The sequence below is a fragment of the Dicentrarchus labrax genome, unplaced genomic scaffold (genome assembly GCF_905237075.1).
Source record: "Dicentrarchus labrax unplaced genomic scaffold, dlabrax2021, whole genome shotgun sequence".
NCBI classification, from domain to species: domain Eukaryota; kingdom Metazoa; phylum Chordata; class Actinopteri; family Moronidae; genus Dicentrarchus; species Dicentrarchus labrax.
The window spans coordinates 8,223,577-8,248,097 of record NW_026136715.1 but is presented as its reverse complement, the minus strand read 5'-3'; the positions used below and the strand labels follow the sequence as shown (position 1 = coordinate 8,248,097).

The window sequence follows — 24,521 nt, the reverse complement described above, 5'->3', positions numbered from 1 at the left end:
TTTTATTTATCAACATGTAATACATACAACTTGCACTGTGTATTTACAACCGTTGTACTGTTGGTGTCTGTTGATTCTACATGTATTTAAACCAGTTGGCTGGGTATGTTCTTGTTTTCTTTTCTGCCATAACTTAATCTCACATGCCTTAAGTTAATTATAAATATGTCATTGGTGTCCATATTGTATGGGTGAGTTCTTGTTTAATGCCGCATAAATGTAAACAATAATACATATTACACAATGAATACATTATTAATAATAAATAAATAAAACAGCACAAGTTTTGACATATTTTCTTTGGTTTTGTTCTATGTTTGGGTCTTCTGTTTATCAGATCAGAAACAAGCTGCCTTAGTGCCTCCACACGTGGAAAAGCCATTCAAATGAAGCTATGAATTAGGAAGAACTTATAATATTTATAACAATATTTCTTGACATCAGAGCCACCTACTCTTACATTCTCTGAAATATAAACTACTAACATAATTCCTCTGAAATATAAAAAGATAACTTTGAGGTTTTGAATAAGTTATGAAGAGACTGCACCTGTCAGCAATGAATAAAATGATTCCCTGTAATGTGAAAAAGGTGTTATTCAGAGAGAATTAGCACCCTAGTCAGCAGCACTACAGTGTTTTCAGCTCACTATTTCAGTTTGCTGGACCAACAAACAATACTGGTTCATATAAAACAGCTACTAATGAGCTTAATAATCTCTGCTTGAGTTCAACAGAAGGAATAAAATGTCTTGACTATATTGGATTATATTATAAACCCTTTTTATAAACAACTTTCTACCTAATGAAGGGATAGCATCATCCTGAGTAGTATGATTTGTATGGTCATTATTTATTTTTTCTGATTTTCTACAGCTGTTGGTATTTCACTGAGTGAGTGTGTGTCGAATGTAAAGTACTATTTCCACCCTGAAGACCATGTGAGGTGAAAACCGATCAGCGCTGTAACCAATATGCGTAACAAAGTGAAGTCTTTTAACATAACTTTTCTCCTTGCTGTGCCTGAGTGCTTGAAGAATGTTCTCTTTTCTGTGTCCAGTTTTTTTCATCTTCAAAAGCACATAAGGTTCTTTGAACTTACTGCAGAAAGTGACTAAGCACTTGGCCTCTTTATTCTTTGATGCAGTGCTTCACAGAGATCTTTCTTTAAATATCCTAATATAATCGGTATATTAGGGATGTGTGCTGTTTCCATCCTATTATCCTTGACTGGAGCTGCTGTGAGCCATTAAAAGTAAAGAAAAACAAGTCCGAGATAATTGGGAAATTTGTGTGAAAAATAACTGTTAAAACTGTTGCACTGCTGCTCTTTTGTCTTGTGTTGTGGTTCTGAAAATGTGTCTGGTAAAGTAACTTTACAATGCATCTTTAAGAGTTTGTCTCTCTCTTTGTCCTTTTGGCTCACTCACTGTTTGGATCTGGCTTTGGTCTATCTCTAACAAAACAGTGCTACAGATTTCACATCTGCTTTTCCCAGATGTGAAATTCTGCTGCTGCACCAACCATTTGTATGAGTTGCCATTCCCTCTTCCAATATTTGGCACTTCTTTACAGGAATGTCTGATCCTTTTAGTAACAATGAACTGACACAATTAGGCCTTGGTTGCCTTGAGCATTTGTTTTCAGAATAACTTGCTGTCGGACAAACAGGCTATTGGTCCAATGGGACATTTTTTGGACTATTGGGGTTTTTAGATAATGGGCAGTTGGAGCAATGGCACGGCACGTCCTCCAATAGATTGACTGGCTGACCGACATTGCCATCCACTGAGCCGCCCCGCTAGGATAGATACAAATACAAATGCAGTATCCACAAATACATCTTTTTTAAATCAGATGTGGCATGCTGAACTGGTCCATACAGTAAAGCAGCAACAGCATTTCATTCCAGCTAATGCTTTCCAATACACAATAAATATGTAACATATGTAATATATAAACATATTACTATTAATGTTATATTCCATGGCTCCTCCTAAATGTTAAACACTGGACCTTTATGTACTGTTTGTCAATAGAGAGTATGACAAGGTGGTAGGTAGGTGTTGCTAACCTACTTGGGTGTGTGTGCCATTTGTGCAGTTTTTAAAAATATTGCTTTAACACATACCTCATTTGATGAAACTGCTGTTAATTATATCAATAATTGGTTTCTTTGTCATGGAAGCTTGCCTTTTGTGTGGGTGTGTTCTTGTGCTAAACAGTCTAATTAGACGTGCTGTAAATGATTATGACACTCATGTGCTCATTTCTATTAAATTATATTATGATCAACACCAAAGAAGGACTGTTGTGTTGTTTGCCGGCCCTTTTGTTGTTAATAAAAAATACTACGTTTACCACTTTTTGGACCATTTGGTTTGGTTTTGTTCTATGTTGTTTTGTTTTTTGTTTTTTTGTCTATCAGGTGTTTCGGAGGTAAAAGACAAACTATACTGAGGAAACAAGCTGCCTTACTGGCACGCATGGAAAAGCCATTCAAATGGAAGGTATGAATTAGTTTTGAAGCATTTCTTGACATCAGAGCGACCTGCTCTTACACTGTAAGATGAACTACTTTGCAATCTAAAAAACACTTTAAGGTTTTAAGTCTCTTGACACTGCACCTATCAGCCATGGAAAAAAAATATTAAAGCAACATTATGTAAGATTTGGTAATTGTTGCATTTGGCACCCCGTTTCCGGGGGGGGCAATAGCACTGTCATATATATATGGACAGATGTACACATACATTACATACACAGAAATAAGTCAATGAAAAAAGAAAACTTGTTCTCATGTACATCTTACAAGAAAAAGATAGAATCTTGACTTGAATCTACCGACCACGTTTTTCACACCAGCAGTTTGTGTGTATATATGGCAGGTACGTGTGTTTTGGCAAGATCAAATGAATTGGTTTATCTGTCACTGTTGATTTTGACTGCCAGAAAATAATCTGAGATGATGAAGCCACTGTCATCATCTCATCATTTTGATTCATTCAAAATAAATATTACATGAGTGTCAAGCCCTCCACCTCCGTCTAACTGGCTGTGTGTTTTGATTACACGGAGTGGAGTCAGGTGTGCAGGAGTCGAGCCACCAGCTGCCAGTGATCCTCGTCATCCTGCTCTGCTTCATGTAATTGGCCTTCTCCTCAACACACGCCACCGTCGCTTAAGCATCCAGCCTTAAATGTGTCTTTATCTGCCAGAGTAATCGTTCCTGTTTTCTTCTGCCTGCAGTCACTCCTGCCTCCGACATAACTCCATACATACATTGTCACAGTGTAACACCAATAGTCAGCAGTGACCTATGTCAATTACAACAATGGCTTATCAAAAGTCACTTTTTGATCTTACTGCAAGTCTGCAAGAGGGAATAACTGACAGTGTATGGAGGGAACAAACATTTTCTTTAGATCACTAAAGCACTGACTTGCATCGACTGCAAAATGGCAAGTAATGAGTACACTTCTTTGTGGCCTTTATGAGGAAGCTCCAACCATGCTAACAAAATGTACCATAGTGACTAAACACAGAGACTTTTGTAGAGAAGTTGTATCCTACAGTGTATACCTTTGGTTTATATTTGACTCTAATAAGGGAATTCTTTGAGAAAAATGAGTTATGTATTAAAAAAATGAGGCACACACAAGGAGAGTAGCTAAGTACATAGGAATTGTTGTTGACATTAACCATATAGCTATAATTTTCACCCTGTAAGGGGGATGCAGACTTCTGGTCCCATTATGAGGTAATCTCTAATCTATTTACATGTAAATCAACAGTATAACCATACATACATACAGATTTTATTGTGTATGGTGTGTCAAGTTTCTGATTGTGCTATATGTTTCTTTTCAGGTGTGTCTTAATCTTGAAGGAAACCGAATCTAGTGGATTGAATATCAGAAAGTTCCTTACGACGCCACAGGAAATCAGTGGGTCGGATTTGACAACAAAGGCAGCATTGATGTTGGTCATTAGTTCACTGCTCAGTAATTCTTTAGAAACGAGTTGTACAGTAATCCAGTTGCTGTGTTAATTTGACTTAAGCCATTGATCTTTTTCTTTTGTATGCTTTCAGGTCAACTACCAAACAGAAAACATCTTTGGAGGTGTCTTTGTCTGGTCTAGCCATCTGCATAGTCTTCTTGTTTCAGGTAAACCCAAAATATGCTGTAATCCCATAAATGTACTGTGTAATTACCAGAATTAAAATGTATCATGACAACAAGCACATCATTAAAAGTTATTTGTTTTATGTTTAAAGAGTGCATCTCAAGATTGTGTGCAAAGTCAAATCACTTTTACAAATCAGGATTAATTTTAATGAGTCAGTCACCAGTCCAGCATTTTATAAAACTACTATAACTATACCACAATACATTTTTAAAATTCACAATTCAGTATTGCACCAGAAAGATCATCTTTTTTATGTTGTCTGTTATGAGCAGCCAAAAAATATTTTGCAGTCATTTCATCAAAGTTGTATGTACCATAATCATTTCAAGTTTTCAAGTACTACAGTATTATCATTTCATTCATTTAAATCATCATCACAACAGTCTACCACAAAATCTCTCAAATTCAAAGGAGCTCCAGATAGTTGTCCAGTGCTCATTTTGTCACTACAAGGTCAATACTGTATATCATCAAACAAGATTAAAAAGAGCATGTTGTCTACTGCAAAGTTGCATTTGTAGAGCAAAGGAGAATTGTAGCTTCTTTCTCTAAAATGCAAAATCACGTTATTAATTTTGTTTGAAATTTAGTGACTATACAGCAAGTCACAGACCCGTTGGCTGCTGTTGAAATTATTCGGACTAACAAAGACAGTCTTTTGAATTGCAGTTGTTAGGATCCGTACCGTTTATCTTTTAGAGTTCATGGACAGAGCTGTGAGGATCAGGGAGCTTCTGAATGTCACAATTTTGAATCAGACTGAAGTAAAATGTTATGAGCTCCTCGTAGTTCTTTTTGGAAATCCTTTCATTGATGCCATGGAATCTAAGAAAAAGGGAGAAAAGCCTTTATTGTATCAATTACCTCTTACTGCATGATAATGGCTTTTTATTACCAAAGCTGAGGGGTAAACTGAGCAAAAGGTTGGTTCTATACATAAAACTCCTTTACTATATTAGTTCAAGAGGAACTATGAGTCTTAACAGTACAAGTAGGTCACGCCGTTAGATCACAAGTTTGTGATGTAAATATGTGAGCAACAGAAAGCTCTCTTTTGTTCAAGAAAATGCCTTCTGGTTCTCCAGATATTACTCTGCAGTTTATTATAATGACTGCAGCAGGCTTTGTTGAGACTATTTCTATTCAGTACTAAACATGCTAGATTCTTACCTTTGAGCATCCCCTGGTTTAAACCAGGCAGGGGCGAAGCGATAAATATCATTGGTCAGGTCTTTGAAGTGTCGACTGTCTGTGTTCCCAATACAGATACCTGCACATTCAAACATATTAAAACACTTATGGAATACTCTGAAATTAATAACCACATTTTTATACAATTAAATCTTATCTGGATTCTACCTGGAGCAACTGTAACTGTTGGAAACATGTCCAACACAGTTTTCTTAATGATCTGGAAGCCAAAGGCCCTTTCATCACTAGAGCTGACAGGCAGAGGGTCAAACCCATTAACAAGTTCCATCTTCACTCGCTGGTCCCCCACCGTAGACTGGATGAGGTCCAGGACCTAAAGGAGACAGCACACATCTTGAACTCAGAATATTTGTTACAGACATCAGACATTCTTAAAAAAAGAGTAGAGACTCTACCTCTTGTAATGACTGTGCTGAGTGGATTCGGAGATTTACGTAAGCTTCAGCGAGGGCAGGGATGACATTCACCTACATGATAAAAAAGGAAACTTTTAAAAGTTTCAAAGTATATCTGAATTGCTTGCAATCTAATTTTCTGTGAATCACCTTCTATTTTATAACAACTGTACCTTAACTCCTGCATTAAACATGGTGACTGCTGTGGTTGTCCTTACAAAAGCATTAGTGTCTGGTTTCCTTTCAAGTACCCTGTAATATAAAATATACTAATTTATTCCAATGGACACAAACAGAATAGATGCTCAATGAATTTTAGGATGTAATTACCTGCCAAGGAGTGAGGAGAACAGCCACAAATTTGACATTATGAACTTCATCGGGAGCCCGAACTGAAGTCAAAGAATGAGTAACTGAGAAACAACACTATGAGATCAAACATGTTACTAGCTGTGATGTGTAGTACACACGTGATGGGTTTCTCTTACCTTATGGGCCAGATGCTCAAAGGTCCCACGTTCAGGTCCATGACCAAATAATCTCGGCATCGGGTTTTCCTCTAATCTGAGGAAATTGTGGTTAAAGTCTTAGATTTTGGCTTTTGTAGAATGTAGTTAAACACACTGTATGGTACAGCATGAACATAGAGACGGATCAGAATTCATCATATGGAAGTTAAATGAGCTAACACTCTCAATTTAAAGAGGATTTTCATCTCACCTTTTAACTGCTGCAGCCAAGATCCCAATGCTGGTCTCCCTGGGAGGCATTGAGGAGTGACCAGGGGCCATGGACACACTAAGCTTTACAGTGGCCGAACCTTTTTCACTTATGCCAATTCTACAAAACACGTACACACATATAAAACACAGAATTTCTTCAAAGACATGCAATTTGATGCTATAATTGTGAGTTCTGTTGTAATACTTTGGCCAAGTTTTTGTAACTTTATACCATGAACAAAATTACAAACTAAATAGCATGTTTACACTAGAGCATGGCAGGTTCTTACAGAGCAGCAGGTCCTTCAAGACCACTGATGACTCCATCAAGTACAGCCAGGCCCTCATCCAGAACAAAAGACAGCTGCGCATCCCGCTGCTTCAGTATATGCATTATATTCATTGCCCCCTGGTAACCACTGACCTTTAAAAAATGAAATATCAAAAAAGGACATTCCAGTGAGTTATTTTAAATCTTCTCACAATTTTAAAAAGTACAAGTTTTAGGAATAGTTGAAGTACTTCTTCATCATGACCAAGACCAATGTAAAATCCTCTGCGTGGAGCATAGCCTTTTATCAGCAAGTACTCCAGTGCCTGAAGTATTCCCTGGGAGAAATAAAGCATATCCTATATCAGCCTGGCTGGCACATGAAAGGTAAACAAATATCAACTCTGTTTTAATAGCAAGACCACACAAAATATGGCTTCTCTCACCATTACTTGGCTCTTGTCGTCTATGGTCCCTCTACCATAGATAAAGCCATCTATCTCCTTGGCAGAAAATGGTGGTGCCTCCCAGCCATCTGACTCTGAGGCAGGTACTACATCAATGTGGGCCAGCAGCAGGTATGGCTCCAGGTCAGGCTGTGATCCTTTCACCCAAAACAGGTGGCTGTAGTTGGCCACCACTTCATGATCAACCAAGCTTGAAGAGAAAACTGTTGGGAAGGCTGACACAGGAGGAAGAGTAAAGGCTTAAGGGAGGAAACAGATTTTACTCACTGAGGTCAGTTTAATACTTGGGCCTATGAAAATAGTTGTATAATTTCTTGTGTAGCTCTAGAGCAGTCTGCATCTGAGGCAGAGGATGGCATTAGGGTTATCTTTACCCCTTCAAATGTGGGTATTCCCCAGTCAGGGAGGATCTAACAAAAAGATTGTATTGTTGCATTATGTCATGTGCAGGATTTAGTGTCATTGGAGCTTACTAGGGAAGTCATGGTATCTCTGCCTATGTTGCTTCAATGTTGACCATTTAAAAAAAAAAATCTTATGGGAGACCCCAAATTATTATAAGAGAACAATACTAAACTGCTGGAGCACACCTTTAATTCTTCTTTAAAAGCCTTATCACAAATATATATTCCAGAGCTGAAACAATCAACAAAAATATCAATTTAAAAGCAATAATAATAGATTTTTATTTATTTTTCCCAAGTAAAAATTCCAAAACATTTGCAGATTCCAGTTTTTAAAAATGTGAGGATTAGCTGTTTTCCTGTCTTATATACGTTAGTTAACTTAATATCTTCAGGTTTTGGACCATTTGTCCTACAAATCAAGCAAAGATCATTTTAATGGACATGTGTGACTTTTTGTCTGACATTTTACAGATCAAGTAAACAATTTATTGATTGAGAAAATAATAAATGACACTTGCAGCCATAACGCATACTTGTGCACTGGAGCATGGCTTAATATCAGCTGTTTGAAGCTGAAACCCGAGAGACAAACCTGAAACCTGTAATAAAAACATCTGAACAATTGTAAGCAAACTCTCCACCATTAGCAGTTAGTTAGGTTACACCTGTAGTGCAATGCAAACCTCACTTACAGAAGATTACGGCATGAATTTGCCTCTACTGTGTGTTATAAACAAATCAACAGGGATGAGGAAGAAGCAGCTGACGGAGGAGACGTTACATCGAACGTTACGTAGCTTACGTTACATCTAGGGTTGACGTTACGTAGCTAACGTTAGCTAAATTTTGTAGCTTAGTAACGTTGGTTCTCTTCAACGTATTTAACGGTTAGGTTAACCGTTGAACGTTAGCTAAAGCTGGAGTCACGTCCCGTGATAAGTCTAAATTCACTAAATACAGTACACTGTGAACACACAAGTGACTAACGTATAAATAAGTGTCTCATGTTTGTGTCAGCGCCAGTTTTACCTTTTCGGAGGAGCCTGTCAAACTGAAGCAGCGCGGTGGTGTTGATATCCGTCTCTGAGAATGACACCGTGGGGATCCGTATAGCCTCTGGATGAATGGACACAGATAGTTAACTAAAACCCGCACCGCCTGTCAGTGCTTTAACTACTTTCCACACAAGGCGACGGTAATTCACGCTTTACCGACAAGCAAGCGCAAAGTTACCTTTAAAATGAGCAAGAAGCTCCTCTCTCTGATGGTGGTCTATGGCCAACGAGATGTTGTTCGTCTTCTCCCACTGTGCGAGTTGAAGTCCGACATTTACATCCAGCGAGAGAGTCCTGAGAGATGCTATAGTAAACAACAGCAGTATGGTAATGATGAAGCTGCTAAAAATAATCTTTAAAAACTTGAATATTTTGAACTTTGGCCCTGAATCTGTCATTGTAGTGTGCTGTTCCAGCGGAACTCGTACACTGTGTGCAGTGCAGGCTGGGTGGTTGAATGAGAGCCACCTGCTGGTCTGAAAGCAAACATTCACCGGCTGCATGCAGAGAATAATGCTGTCAGTCTGCCACTGTGTGGAAAAGTTTAACTCCATTAAAGCACCAATATAACTTGCACTTGTAATCTTTCTCCTGGCATGTAGTAAAAGTATATATATAGATAGATATATATAGTATATATATTACTATATGAAAAAATCCCTACTGATTGTTATTGTTTCACACATATATATAATTTCCTACATGCATATTATTAGTATAAGACCTGTACTGCATTTTCATAGCCCTGTCTAGCCTATATTTTTCTGTTAAATTTCTATATATATATATATATATATATATATATGTCCCGTGCAATTAACTATTTTTCTAGACCATGCCACTACTACTTTACAACTCTATTTTTTCCATTTTCCTATATCTTGTATTTTTTTCATTTTACTTTTGTTCATTTATTTTTTCTGCTGTTTTGAAATTCCCTCGAGATAAAGTATCTATCTATCTATCTATCTATCTATCTATCTATCTATCTATCTATCTATCTATCTATCTGTTTTAACTGGAGCTCCTGTAATGTGTGAATTTCCCCAGTGTGGGATCAATAAAGTCTGTCTTATCTTATATCTGCATGAATTTTTTTTTTCACTTGTCATAAAAAAAATAATGAAGCAAAACATCCTTTATTGAAATATTCAAATATTTAAAAAAAAGAAAACACACACACGTAATACAAGTACAATAATATCGCATTACACAATCTTGATTAGGAAATAGAAAAAGTTACAGCATTCTTAATTTATTTTTAATTTGAGAAAATCTTAAAATTTCAACTGAATCTCTGTTTTAGTAATTGTTTCAACTACAATGACAAAAGCACTGTGGTAACACATCCATAAGAAAGACATATACAAATGTAAAACTGGACATTTTAAGGTTTGCTCCCATAAAGGCACACAAACACAGTCAACAAAACAGTATTTAAAGTAATATGTGCTCCCTGAGGATATCCCAGGACAAGGTAATTTTGGCTTGCATCATCAAAAAAAGCAACCCTCACATCTGTAAGTCAAAGCAGAGGGTTAAAAAAACCAAAAAACATACGTTACTCCTGTCCAGAGAGTGCTGGTGTGTCCTGCGTCTCAGCCGGAAGCAAAAGCCCCTCCTCACCGTCTGACCCCTGGTTTAAACTTTCCAGTAAGGCCACAAACGGACTGAATGAGTTGTCCTCAACACAAGCATAAATGAGGTATAGGAGAACCACCACAATGAGGAAGACCAAAATCTGTATCTGGATGGGCACAAGGCGGCGCTCCACCGCTCGTCTCTCCTGGGTCGTGGGGCTGGCTGGAGTGTCTGGGTACACATACTGGATAGGTCTCCCTGCTGCACCTTTGATGGGTTTCCGACGAGTGGCACTGAAATACAACAGGTTATAGGTGCTGATAATCCAATCACGATTATCCGTGTACTTAGAAAGCTGTGACGAGTTTCTAATTGTGCACACTGTGATAGTGTTGTTATGGCACTTACTGGATCCCTGTTGGGGTGGCCTGAGTATCTGGAAACATGTCCTTGAAAGTATCCTTCACAGGCTCCTGAGAAAGCTGGAAACGAAAAGCAGTAATTACTGACAAAGTGGACCAGAGAAAACAGAACTATGTCCCAGACAGCTAAATCCCAGAGACACAGAGGCCCAAGCAGGTCAGGTAGAAATGAAGGAAAAGGGTGACTGTGAATGTAACGATGAGGAATCCGACACACACTGACAAAAGAGAGAGCAACTGTTAAGGTTATTGCGTATAATTTTCTAGTTTGTGTTACGCATTATAACATTGATTTATGAAAGGAGTTACACCAAACAGTGTGTTCTTGTTAGGGTTATAAGTGATATATAGAATAAAAACAGAAGCCAACAAGAAAATGTATGTGCCTTCATTCCCCATTTATAAGGGGAGGCCTTGGGAGTGTAGTACAGGGACTGGTTCTTCATGCTGTGCTTGTCCACAATCGGCATGTCCAGCTAAGGAAAGGAGAACAGATTATGATACACTGGATTTATTTACTCAGAGTATCCTCCCACTTCCAGTGGACCTCTCCAACACCAACAACCACCAAAAGTTTGTGCTCAAAGTGCGACTGAACAACGCGAGCACTACTGACCCTGTTGGACCGCGACCAATGTTCCTGCACATTGCTCCCATTCAACTCTCTCTCTGTGTCTGTGCTAACAGACAGTGACCTCCGACTCTCCATCTGTTGTTTAGGGTGAGGATGTACATTACTGAGTGAGCACACCGGTGGTGAGTACTCACAATAAAATATGTAAAATTAAATGAAAACATGTGGGATTAACTTTCCTCCTCAACCATTTGAGTGATGCTGAAGGCCTGAGAGGAAAATGAGCAACCATTGGACATAACTGATTGAGATCCAGATGGAACCTGCAAGGATTAGTATTACTGTTATAATGTTAACCAGCAGCAAAAACATGTATCATCATACAATCTATACACCAGTGAGATACTAATGCCCATCACAGTAAAACAAAACAAATATCCCATTAGGTGGCTTAAGAAGGACGCACAATAAAGTTAGACAGTCTAGGCAAGGAATGCAGAGAATTTAAAATCCACGAGAGGAGAGAAATAAGACCGGCCTACCCCTGATCCTAATCCTGAGCGTTGATCTACAGAGGATGCTCTACTAATTCCTACTGGAATCTGTGAGCAGTGAGACCGACTGCGCTCTGATGATTTTAGCGCATTCCCTGAATTCCTCTTGGGACAAGGTTCCCTGTTTCTAGAAGCACGAGCACGCTACAAAAGACCAACCCAATCAAACACAAGAAGAAAAAAATATCAGTGTCCCCTGAGAGTTAAAGTTTAACTTAGAATTTTGAGTAAACAATATGAATATCCGTAATATTTACCAGTCTTGATGAGGGTAAAAAGCACTGCGGGTAAAAAAAGTCACCATTCTGGAAAAAAACAACAACACACTCAAAATGCAAGTGCTTATTCCAAGGAAGAGTGAGCACTTCCCTTCAGACCTCAACTTTGCAGTTTCAGTCTGTAACCACCAAGTGGCATTGTAGGGTAGATTTGTTTAATACACCTGGTGATGGCAAAAATGCAAGAATGTCTATTAACCAGCAGTGTATAGGTAGTGTAAGCTCCCCTTCAGACAACTCAAAAGATACTATTGATTAACACAGAAACTCCAACAGATATCAAGAACTTCCAACAATTTTCTCACCTGGCTACTCTCTTGTTGGGTCTGGTCTGACCGTTCAACAGTTTCCTCTTTTGCTCCTTGAGAACCTGTACAAAATAATACAAAGCATATGATTATCTAATACCAACCATAAAAACAAAATAAAAGACTAAATTTAAGGCGTTTGTGGTCCTACCTTCCTCCTCCTCCTCATCCTCCTCTTCGCTGTCAGAGTACACCACACCTTTCTCTGCTCCATTCAGATGGTCCTGTCCATCAGGCTGAAGCAGTTTCCTGAGCTTCTTCTCATACACAGCCCTGGTGGAGGCTAGCATAGACAAACAATACCTTAGCAATATGTTTTTTTTTTAAGACAGGGGCAAACAGGCCTAAAAACTAGAGTGAAGTTGAACATTACATCTTAAAAACATTCATTAAAACACAAAAATGCATTCATGATGATAGGAATCATATTATTCCAATGAAAACCAATTTAAAACAAGTAGTAAGTGCAACCTCACCAACTATGGGCCCGGCTTTAAATCCGTGTTCAAGCAGCGCCGCCTTGAGGTCGTCATCAGTCAAACCACTCGGGTCGGGAATCTCTGCATCCTCTGCATCCTCTTCCTTGTCCTCAGAAAACAAAAAGTTGCTGAGTTTAGACAAAGGCTGCAGCTTGAATGCCAGCAGTTTCCAGGTGTGGGATATAAAGCATAAAGAAATAGCTGGAGGATGCAGTTTGCACATCTGTTCAATATTCATCTGAGTTGAGTACTGTATAAATCATCTGCTTTCTATATGCACCTTATCTGAACAACCACAGAAGAAAAGGTTAAAAAAAAGTGAAAGACAAGTTTACGTTAAAGTTTATGAGAAGGCTTGTACTATTAGTTGATACTGGCTTATCAGATATCAACGGGCTCTCTCTACAGCTCCTCATAACAACACCTAATGACCCATTCTGGAAAGCACTCAACTATCACTAGAGCTGTATATAACCATTATCAACTGATTATCAATTGATCTGCCAGTTATTTTCTAATTTAACTTAGTAAAAACTAAATTATTTGACCAATAGTCCAAAAGATATTCAATACTATGATATAAAACAACACATTATTATATTTAAGAAACTGGAACCAGTAAACATTTTCCATTAAAAATGACAAATGCTTTATTGAATACAAAATATCACTTCGCCAATTGGTGCTTTTGCCTAATAACTTCAGCTCTAGATATCAGTTTTGGGTGTAAATCTTGCAGCACTTTATAAATCTACCCTGATTTAACAGTACAGTTGATTTCTTTTTGTGGATGTCTACACAGACTAAACACAATCTGTCTGAACAGTCTTCCTACACGGTGACACAGCACAGAAACAACTCTCAGACCTTCCAAGTGCTAGTGCTCTTCCTGGCACACATAAATGAGTGTGACAGGTGTTGCAAGCACATGCACACGACTGTAATGGCAGCTTACAAGGAACGTCTCATGTAAACCTATACCAACCATACAGCTGGTGGCTCAGTGGTCAAGAAGCTGAAATGCAGTGAAACTGCAAGCTGAGAGGACTGTTTGATAGCCAGTGACCCCAAATCTCCCCTCCACAGCTGCTGACCTTGCACAGCATCGTTTTAATTCAGTTCCAGCCTATTATTTTTATTTTTATTATGCACAAGGGCCTCTCATTAACAAATAAAATGGCTTATGTCCTTGAAGGCAGCATTTTTTTTTATAACTCTTTCACCAAGAAACATATGTTATTTCCTCCAACATGTCAAGTAAGTAGGAAAACACTATTTTCTCTAGCTTTTCTTTCAAATTGATTCACTTTAAAAGTTACAGCCAGTTGCGACTGAGAGCAGAACACGTTTTTACTGTCTGAAAAAAGTCACTTTATTTGGCCAAATCGTGCAAAGAGGTTGTATCGACTCACTGCCACATCTCGCACCTGATCCTCCTCATCGCTGGAAAAATCCGCCGCATTTTTCTGGTCGATGTGTTTTAAGTGCAACTCCACATAAACGTCCTTTTTGCTTTGGGCAGGCGGCAGCGCGACGCTGTGCGCCACTAAATCAGACTTCAGTCTAGATTTGGAGAGATGAGCGGGGTCCTCTTCAAACAGCGGCATGTCGCAGGGAGGACGACGACGCGGAGAATTAAAGATAGTTTTAACGCCAGTGCTTTGCTTGTTCTTTTATATTTGTATAAAAGTAGTATTTGAAGTGAGATGTGACCGACGGGAGTGCTCGGAGGAAACCTTGTGGTCTGAGAATCACACTGACTGAACTGAGAACAGCTGCGACCGAGGACTTGATTGACAGCAAGTGGCTTTACATACCTTCACTGAGTAAACATAAAGTTTGAAGCACCGTGAGCTGACTGTGTGTTTAGCTGGGGTTCAAGCTCATTACAGTCCAATTAAATCATAAGAACTTTTTTATTAAATTTTTATCTGCTTTAAAATACACTTAACTTATCTAACCAGCAAGCCAAAAGAGATTCAATACTATTAAATAAAACAGCAAATTATTACATTTGAGAAACTGGAACCAGTACACATTTTGCATTAAAAATGACTAAAACACTTTATTGAATATAAACTCAGTTGCTATTTGGTGTTCTTGACCAATGATTTCAGCTCTGGATATCAGTTTTTAGTTAGCTCTTTATGATTAGATACTGTAATTGTAATATTACCCTGTAATGTTAGCTAACAATATCTAGAAAGCCAAAAGATATGTGAATGTGTTTATTGTAATGTCATTGAAACTCAATGAATATGAAAGTTTGGAGCTGCCCATTTTAAAAATACATAATTTTCAAACTGAATGTCCTTTGTGTAACATTTGGGTGGCTCTATTGGCAGAAATGGAATATAAGATTCAAGGGTATGTTTTTATTAGTATATAATCACCTAAATATATGAATCATTGTGTTTTGTAACTTCACAATGAGCCATTTATATCTACAGATGTACCTTCCCTGGAGTCTGCTATGTTTTGTACAGTAGCCTAGAATGGACACCAAACCAAACACTGGCTGTAGATAGGGACTTTTGTGTTTTCGTGAGTTTCACAGCCACCGTAGTTTCTCCTATATGCTTCACAGCCTGTTTTCATTCCCAGGTTGTTTAGTTAGTTGCAATCTGCAACCACTAGATGACACTAAATTCTTCACACTGGTCCTTTGAAATTCATCCTGTAAAATTAATAATATCATTTTAATTGGTTGTTTTTACAGTAGATTTTTCAGGAAGTAGGAAAAGTGGTAGGGAAGGTGTTACTAAAACAGTAACATTATCTCAATTGTATTCAAAAGTTCCAGTGACAGTGAGACAGCATACACAGTACCACAACACTGAAACTATAGAAGCTAAATGGAATTCATTGTTATTTGATTTTCCTGTGCCATGCCAAAATGATGGTAGCTATGTGAAAGCGGTCTAGTAGTGGGAACCCCAAATATCAACGATAGTTCTTACAGTTGCATTTTAAGTGCAAATTCCTCCTCCCTAACCAATGCATACCTTTGACCTCCAGGTTTGACCTGTGCTTTAGTCGCCGTTGGTCTTGTGGTGTCTCTCTTGCATGCTGCTGCTGCATTTTTACTGAAGTGATGCATCCACCTATGTAGAAGTGGTGAGTTGTTCCTTTCCTAACACCTGTTAAAAGATAAAAAATAAAACACAAGACTTGTTTAGGTGATTGTCTGTAAAGTAGCAGGGGGTGTCCAACGTGCCACAGAAGATTTTCTCCAATCAAAGACCTACAGCAGCCAGGCTAAGGATGTCAAACGTATCGATACTTGTTCTATACCACATGTTTAAAACTATACAGATCCAAGTTTGTGTGCCTAGGACTTTTTTTCTTTTTGGCATGGTACTGAAAGAGGTATCGAGCATAGTTTTTTATACTAGTATTGAATCAAAGTTTAATGCTCTGGTATCGTGACAACCTTACAGCAGCCATCTGTTCCAACAAACATGTTTACCATCTGAAAAATATTCAGTAAAAAATATATCAGTATAAAATGACTCTAATCACCTGGTAGATCCCTATTGCCATAACATATTTAACTGAAGAGAGATCTGTTATCCTGCTCTGTAAAAGAGTTGATCATACAGATAATAATAATCAGAACTGGGGAGTTTTTATAGCAAATGGTTCCTTTGTGTTTTGCGTTAGGTGTTGCAAACATAATGAGACAGAATAAGATGTTCCCTTCAGGATTGTACCGCTTGAACACCACTTTATGCCAGTGAAAGCATCAACAGAATAGGCAAAATGGATCCCTTGAACAATAGCTGGGTTGTTTGCTTTGTCATTGTTGCAAATCATGACAAAACAGCTAAAATGTATTTAATTAGATGACAACTTTGCTATCTTGCTGCTCTGTGCATGAAAATATGAAATGACAAGACAGCAGGTGTTTACATCTCAGTCATATTTGAGTTTGAGTTGAACAGACTCGATCACCTGCTGTGCTGTTTAATGCTGTGAACTTCAACTGTACCGTTTTTAGATTGGATCAACACAGCGAGATGTGAGAAAAACAACATTTGTTTTCAGCTGTGATTGAGGGGATCGAAATTACCTGATTGGAATCCATCATTTGTGAACATGTGTCCTTTTTATTTTTAGATTCAAAAGACGGGCGTACTTGAATTCTGAATCTTTTGCGGTTGGCAAGCACCATTTGCCAATGATTGGCAGCTAATGTAGATCAAGAAACTACTGCTTGGTATGTTCAAGGTTCCCTGTGGAGTTTTTGACCTCTAGTAGCGCCATGGAGCTGTCTCTCTATAAGTGGGTCCCCTTTTTGTTTATCTTTGCAAATGTTTTATGATGAAGAAAATAAATTCAGCAGAGCTCAAGGATACACACAGTGTGTTTTGGTGAACAACACTGAATGAATATTCACATAAATTTTGTTTGTTTACAAGATAACTCCACAGGGCACTTTTAAAACTCACCCAGCCAGAACATCACTGTTTAGTGAATACTGTGACCCCCTAGAGTGTTTTACTGTTATTGTTTTGAGCATATAAAGCAAAAAACAACAACAACGTATACAGTAGATTTAAAGTTAGGATTGAGGCTAAGACTCATAGCTCAAAGGTTGTATTTGAAAGGCATATAAAAAGGTTAACAGATAGTATAAAAGTCTTTAATCAAAATCCTTAAAGTGATCTGAGACTTGACTTGCTCATATTTGCTTCGCACAGAGAATCAAGCTTTGTTTGAAGGGGTCCGATATGGATACTTCCAAGTTCAAAGTCAGGAGAGTTATTGCGGTCCGAAGGCTGAATGCTCTTGGAATCCTTGTAAAAAATCTACTCGACAGGGAGGTTGTAGGAACCATGAGAGGCCACATTTGAAGGGCTTTTTACAAGTGCTATGATGGCTCAGCTGGGTAAAGTGCACAACATGTTCCCATGATGATACTGTTTAAAATGTATAATCTTGTTGCATGGTATCCTCATCTGGCCTCCATCAAAAATGAGCAATAATAGTATTCAAAATGACCATTAAACAGTCAGCTCTAGCACTAAATTAAGCCAATCAAGTGGTAAGGATTAGTTATTCATAAATACATAAATACCTTTTTTATTCATTGAACAAATGTTATAATTGTGACTATTATGTGGTTTAGTACAGCCACAGGTCAGCACATAATCTTTAATTTAGATCCTAATTCACTTTGAGTTAATGAGAACCGTGAGGAACACTGAACGGACAATATTTCTTTCTTTCTGGTCTCTGGTAACAAATGAACAAAGTAAACAACATGAATGAAAAGGCTACTTATTCTTCAAATTATAACCTGAATCAAAAAGACAGGCCACCCCATTGCAACTATTACAGCTGTGACACAATAAGGTTTTCATGCCCCTAGTCACACATCGCTATCATGTCAGCACTGTAAAATAATGATTTTATCTGCTTGCACTCCTCTTATATCCTTAGACTTTTTTCATGAAATAGCAGGGTAAACACAGGTGTTGCCAATAATACAAATTAAGGTTGCAACCTGCTATTTCAAGTCGAAATGGCTGCTGAAAAAGGTCTATTGAAATGTTACCTGGCTAATAGGTAACAAGAAAAAGGAGGCGGTTGCAGTTAAATTATGTCATTATTTTGGCGATTAAAAAAAAGGTTAGGTCTACAAAAAGTAAATACCACTAGAGTGAATAATGTTACCCCGCTATTTTATTAATAGGAAAATTGCACTGTATAAAACATGCAAAACACAATAACACTGTATCAGCAGCAGTAGGTCTAATTCTTTGCGAATCTGAATCAGCATATGTATACATGCCGTTATTGGTAGCTTCAGGATTTTTACAGCATTATCTGTTTAAACCTAGACAGTAATGATGTCATACTACATAAACTTTAACTAACATTGGTCGAACTAGACAGGTGTCAATTCTTCAGGAAATGAAAATATTTTAATGTCCTCACAGGGGACCCATGAGCGATCGGTGGGATAAACTTAAAAAAAAATCCTCAACTTCCACTTTAAAATAACAGATGGCAAAGATTTTATATTTGTCATTAAATTAAACACATATCCACAGTAAGCTTCCCAGTAGTAAGTAATGAGAGTTGTAAGCTGTTCATGGAAGTTGTAGGAACAGCTGACAGCAGCAGGAAAAGAACTGTTTCATTTCCTTCACCATCTGCTAAGTCACAACTTTTATGAAAACCAGGCAGTCATTTCCCAAAACATCTGCAGGAAAATAACCAATGTTAGCTGTAACTCAGAATATCTGTGTTTGCCCCACAATTCTAAATGTTTGATGCAAGGAAAGATGTAGATGTAGGGTACAACTTCCTGATGTCATTACATAAGATTTTAGATGCTACAAATAATTGGGTTGAGCAAAAGGCTACACAAGCTAAACTTACAATAGAAATGCCAAATGATGATTATAGTTCCGTTGTTCATTGACTTTGTTTCTCACAGTAAAAATCTAATAATGTCATAAAAGCAATCAAACAGATTTCCTAAGTTGACTGTCCACTGTGTATCCAATGGCTTTAAACCCTACATGACATGTTAGAAAGAACTCACATAGGAATAGAAAGCCATAAGACACAGTTGTGGTTTGATTTGGAAGATGATACAAAATGATACAAAATCAGTCTCAGATGCAGTTTGAGAAGCCATGCAGTTAGAGATGAAAGCTTGACAACAAAGAGGAAGAAACGGGCAGGTTGCAGACAGCATTCAGGATTTAAAACTCACATCCACATGAATAATTGAAGAAACTGGAAGTATTCATCTGAGGCCCGGGGGGAGTAAAATGAAACTGTCTAGTGAGTCTTTAGACAGAAGGAATTATATTTATCACAGCACAAAATCTAATAAATTGACCGCTCCCCAATGGCTGAATCTAACAGCAATATTCTGCAAGCTGTTCAATTCCTCTGGGTGTTTACAGAATAATCTTTGATTAAAAATGCAGTTTTAAATCAGTGTCTATGGGGGAAAGGTGCAGTGTTAATCAAGAGGATTTTGTTTCTGAATTCAAAACAGATTACATAAAGTCTTTCTATATTATGTAGCAACCCCCTGCTTGACTTCCTTATGCACATTACCTCAGCAGTTTAATTCAACACTGGGCGCAGAAGGCTTAGCAGTTTTTAGTGATAATAAATATTTTTGCCAATACAAAGTCGACATTTCCATGCAGTAGCTCTTGTGTCTCTTTTATCAAAGCCATCATGCTGATGAGTCAAGCATCATTAATGCACAGAAAACACATTAGTATGCTTGATTGATTCCATACATAATCTTGTGACTCTTTAACCTTAACTGTAACCTCAATTTATGCAGATTCTTTTCCATACATTGAACTGAACTACAAGACAAGTTAACCACAATTTTGAGCACTAAACTGTTGGAAGTGCTTTGGACCATTTTCAACCCCTCAAAGAGTAGAGACTCAGCACTCCAACTATGCAGGCCAAATCTGCTCACCCAGATGTCTGCTCAGAAAACAGTAGCCTTTATATAAACATGAAAAAATCTTGTGGACAGAGAGGAAACAGGCTACTATAGAAGACAGAGGAGGCATTTGTTGACATTGTATCAAGTGCAACGCTGAGGTATTTGAGGCACAGAGGGGCCAGGTATTTGTCAGTCAGTGTTTCTTGTGCTTTTGCTGTCTCCAACTCAAACAACAAAAGCTCCATTGAGACAGCCTCCTTTTTCTACTGAACAAGCAACACAAAGCTTCCTGTACTAGGCTGCAACTGCCCAGTACTGAGTGAACCATGTCTAGTCGTCTCTTTATGCACCTGTTTCAAGTTGTTCTGGCAGTGCGAGGGAGTAAAAGCACTTTGTTAGATAGTTTCACATATTTTCTCATAACTTTGCTACATTTCACTTTTTTTTTATTCAGTCACGTAGCTGCAAGATTTCTTTCTAACTACCTAACTTTATTCTAAGGAGACAGAAACACAATGAAGCCCAGCGTGATTTTTTTAGGTTGTCAGCCTCACCAAACATCAAACTGTTTACACACTGAGATTAATCTCCCATTGGCCTTACATATGCTGGATATTCACATGACCTCTGACAGAGAACATTACCTACTCATTCAGGGAAAGTGTTTACTCAATCAGCCTTTTCCAGGTTCGAAAAAAGACCACTGCCACTGAGCTCCAGGGAGCCTGTGCTCATGCATGTCTCAGCATAAATTAGTAAAGCCCCTGTGTCAGACTCTGTCCAGACAAGAAGGTGAATCTCAGCCACAGGCAGGATTAGCTTTAATCCCTAAACATCGTACATGGTCGCTCTGTACTGGGAGCCAATTCAGGGAATCGTCAGCACCCAGATGTTTTTAATGGCTTTAGATTATGGCAATATTTAATACATTTGAATACATTCCTTCTTTTCGCAGAAGAGTATGAGCAGTGTGGATATTTGCTCTAAGAAATTGTAGATACAGTACATAGCTAGAAGAATACAACAAATGACTGATATCTCACAATCTGACATTAGACAGGTTTTGAATTTAAAGATAAAGATGAAGATACAGGGGTGGCACCTGGTTTCTTATCCTATGCCATGCTCCCTTTTCATTTACTGAAAACACCCTCCACTGGCAGACAAGACAACCAAAACACACTAAAACACTGCATATAACACATGAAAGCATCAGTGAAGCAGCTTCTTATCCTCACTCTCATTCTTGATAAAAAAAAAAACCAAGCTATTTTAAACAGCACACTTTACACTTCTCAAAGTAACGGTGATGTGCATTTAGTGCCGGATGCATTCTTATGCTATAAATCTGACTCTTACCTTCTTCTCCCTCTCCTGCGTCCCTCGCTGGAACGAGTATGGCATCCCCTCAGCCTAATACTGTATAGAGAGACAATGGGTAGTGGGGGGGAGGAGTTACTATGTGAGCAGGAGCAAGAGTGGGGAGACGGAGGGAGTAAAAGCAGAATGAAAACTGGAGGAGAGAGAGTGAGAGGGAGAAAGAGGGCTCAGAAGGGAGATCACTCGCTCACAATACTCTCAAACCACAAATCTGACGGAACGTTACATGAATGACAATTCCTTAACCCCCCCCAGAAGCGATGTCAGAGAAAAACAGCAACCAGAAATCCCTCTTCACGTGGGAAATGTAAGGAAAAACAAGAGACTGTGAGAGAATGGGTCCTGGTTTTAAACAAGTCCCTTTCTTTGGTTTTCTTTGAATGAGTTCTTAAGATTCCAAGTTGGCAGAGTGCCCATGGGCCCTGGATGGAAAAGGATAAAAGAGGGGCTGAGGTAGGGGGGCTGTCTATTGTGTTTGTTCCCTTCCTTTCAGTCCTGGCACTCTAGTTGATCTTTGCAGCCAGTTGCTGAATATTCCAGTCACTTATTCCTCGGTTGTAAATAGAAGCTCACATATTTATTCATTTGAATCTGGATTGACGCTCGTGTTATCACTGGGGATGACTCAAACTTTGTTTTTATCATCCTGCGCGTACATTATTGACAGTTTAGGTGTGAGGTTTAAGGAAGGACCAAAATAATTACCAAATGAGCAGTGGCTTAGTCAGTCAGAACTGATCTGAAGATTCTTGTGTCTTTAGTGTCTCTTAGTCTTTGTTCGGACCCCTTTTTTTCCCTTCTTTGTCCTCCTAACAGTCCGTCACTAGTAGAAAGAGAATGCTGTTTTTCCTGGTGAATCTGGGATGAAGACAGCAGGTGCTGTTGCCCCTCTCTGAGCCACATTCACTCACAGCTTTCTCCCCCTCCATCCGTTTCCTCTACTAATACACCCTCCTCCCCCTGTCTATGTGAGGAGGGGGGTTAGATGGGGAGAATGAGCTACTGTATAATGAAGCACAAGAAACACACCCAGAGAAAATACACAGTTTGTTGAAGGTTTTTAAACGCATGACGTCACACATCGTCCTGATCAGAATGGCTGATGAGCCGTGTGACACAGAGCAAAGGCGATCATGTAAAAGGGTGTAAAGGATTAATACAACTGCATCTCTTGTCAGTCACCACTGTGCTTTTCACCGCTGCTTGTGCTGCATCAGTGCCGCAAGAGAAGCCCTGTTTTCACTCACAGTCTACCCCCCCCTCCTCCTCCTCCTTCCCCACAAACCCTTCCCTACCCTCTCTCTGTCTTCCTCTTGCTTTCCCTCAAATAAACACACAGGCTTGGTTCATTACTATTCACCAGGTTTCACTAAGACACGCATCATTGCTCTGCTCCCTACAACTGTGTCGGAGAGGCGGAGGAGAGGAGGACAGGGAAAAGTAGAGGAAGGGAAAAGCAAGAGACATCTTCTGATAGAAAAGAATAAATCACCATTGTGTTTTCTGTGTCCGGATGTGTGTACAAACATATATTACCAGACAGCTGCATGCATGAGTTGCTCTCTCTCCTGCCTCTGACAGAAACATCTCCAGGGGAACAAAGCTGGTTTAGTCTTCAATACAGAAATCTGTTTCCCTTTGTGGGGTTTTGAATTCATTGCTTGCCTTTGATTAAATCCAATGAGGTCGTACACTCAAATTATTATCTGTGCTGATATACTGACAAAGCATTTCATCCGTGAACATTGTCACAATGCTCGATTTCTATCTGAGTCTAAGCCTTCTATAGTCTAGAACTCTGTGTCACATCCATTTCAGGAAAACCATACTTCACTATGAAACTAATCCTTTGTTACTTTTAATTTTACTCTTTAGTCAGCTGCTCTCAATAGATTACAATGACTCCTAGAATTACAGGAAAATTATATGGTAAGAGAAACTGTGTTGCAGTGGTAACCCTCACATAAAATTATACCAATTGATTGTTTGGAAAAGGTTGGCTCTGACAGTAAATAACATCAATGCACATGCAATAGCTGTGTGGCTGTGTTAATCGCCTTGAGCTGCAGTTCAGAATGAGCAAGAACATTAGATGACCTTCAAAGATAATACATTTCTAGGAGCTAACATAACATTCGAAAAAGACCGTTTAGAGTTTCTAAGAGTAATTTAGCGACCTTTCTTTCAACTTCCATATAGTTTAGTGTGTGTAGTGCAGCAGACTACACTCTCTAGCGGAGTTTGTTGTACTTGCCAACAACTTTCTCTTTCCCAAGGTTCCAGCAACAAATGACTCATCTGTCAGAATTTGTGAATACAAAGGATGCATTTCCTCTTTTCTTTCCTGCATAACACTGGCAGAAAAGTAAACTGAAAACTGAATAGGACGTTGACGATGTTCCATTTGTGTTTTCACAAATAGTCATGGAAGTGCTTGCAAAAAATGATTGGCAACTGTTTTATCGTTAGAATCAATTCATCATTTGAGGCATGTCTTAAAGGTAAAATTACAAAAGTCCTTCTTACAAGATGAATATTTGAATACAATAGTTTTCTTAGTCTTCCATGATATTTAACTAAATATGTGTGGTTTACAGTTTTTTGTACAAAGCCAACAATATGAATATGTTAACACAAATTTTTCTTTCATCCTTATCAGTTGCAGCCCTTCTATAAATCTTGTGAGCTGAGCTCGAGTGACATCTGATGAGTAATATATTCTAGGATTTGTTGTAACATTTAGAATAGATCCCACCTTATACCTTAAAATCCCACTAAGATGATTTAATGT

The 24,521-nt window shown here is 38.5% G+C and overlaps 2 protein-coding genes across 6 annotated transcripts; both read right to left on the bottom strand.

Annotated features, from left to right (window-relative positions):
- Positions 1 to 4,250: 4,250 nt before the first annotated feature.
- pm20d1.2 (peptidase M20 domain containing 1, tandem duplicate 2) lies at positions 4,251 to 9,244 on the bottom strand. Its single transcript, XM_051425627.1, has 13 exons — positions 8,898 to 9,244; positions 8,694 to 8,780; positions 7,237 to 7,472; positions 7,042 to 7,128; positions 6,810 to 6,943; positions 6,518 to 6,637; positions 6,286 to 6,361; positions 6,128 to 6,189; positions 5,971 to 6,049; positions 5,798 to 5,869; positions 5,550 to 5,715; positions 5,361 to 5,460; positions 4,251 to 5,015 (listed from the first exon to the last, which is right to left on the bottom strand). The coding sequence occupies exons 1-13, from the start codon at positions 9,220 to 9,222 to the stop codon at positions 4,886 to 4,888; spliced, it is 1,674 nt and encodes a 557-aa protein (XP_051281587.1). The 5' UTR covers positions 9,223 to 9,244; the 3' UTR covers positions 4,251 to 4,885.
- Positions 9,245 to 9,842: 598 nt separating this feature from the next.
- On the bottom strand, positions 9,843 to 15,900 carry lemd1 (LEM domain containing 1). Of its 5 annotated transcripts, none has more exons than XM_051425630.1 (11): positions 14,328 to 15,900; positions 12,913 to 13,018; positions 12,588 to 12,719; positions 12,434 to 12,498; positions 12,108 to 12,155; positions 11,839 to 11,994; positions 11,538 to 11,619; positions 11,339 to 11,433; positions 11,109 to 11,198; positions 10,709 to 10,782; positions 9,843 to 10,593 (listed from the first exon to the last, which is right to left on the bottom strand). In XM_051425630.1, the coding sequence occupies exons 1-11, from the start codon at positions 14,520 to 14,522 to the stop codon at positions 10,281 to 10,283; spliced, it is 1,356 nt and encodes a 451-aa protein (XP_051281590.1). In that variant the 5' UTR covers positions 14,523 to 15,900; the 3' UTR covers positions 9,843 to 10,280. The 5 variants fall into 5 exon arrangements, with proteins under 5 accessions (XP_051281590.1, XP_051281591.1, XP_051281588.1 ...); XM_051425631.1 differs by having other exon boundaries at positions 14,343 to 15,900; XM_051425628.1 differs by having other exon boundaries at positions 12,913 to 13,024; positions 14,328 to 15,898.
- Positions 15,901 to 24,521: the final 8,621 nt, after the last annotated feature.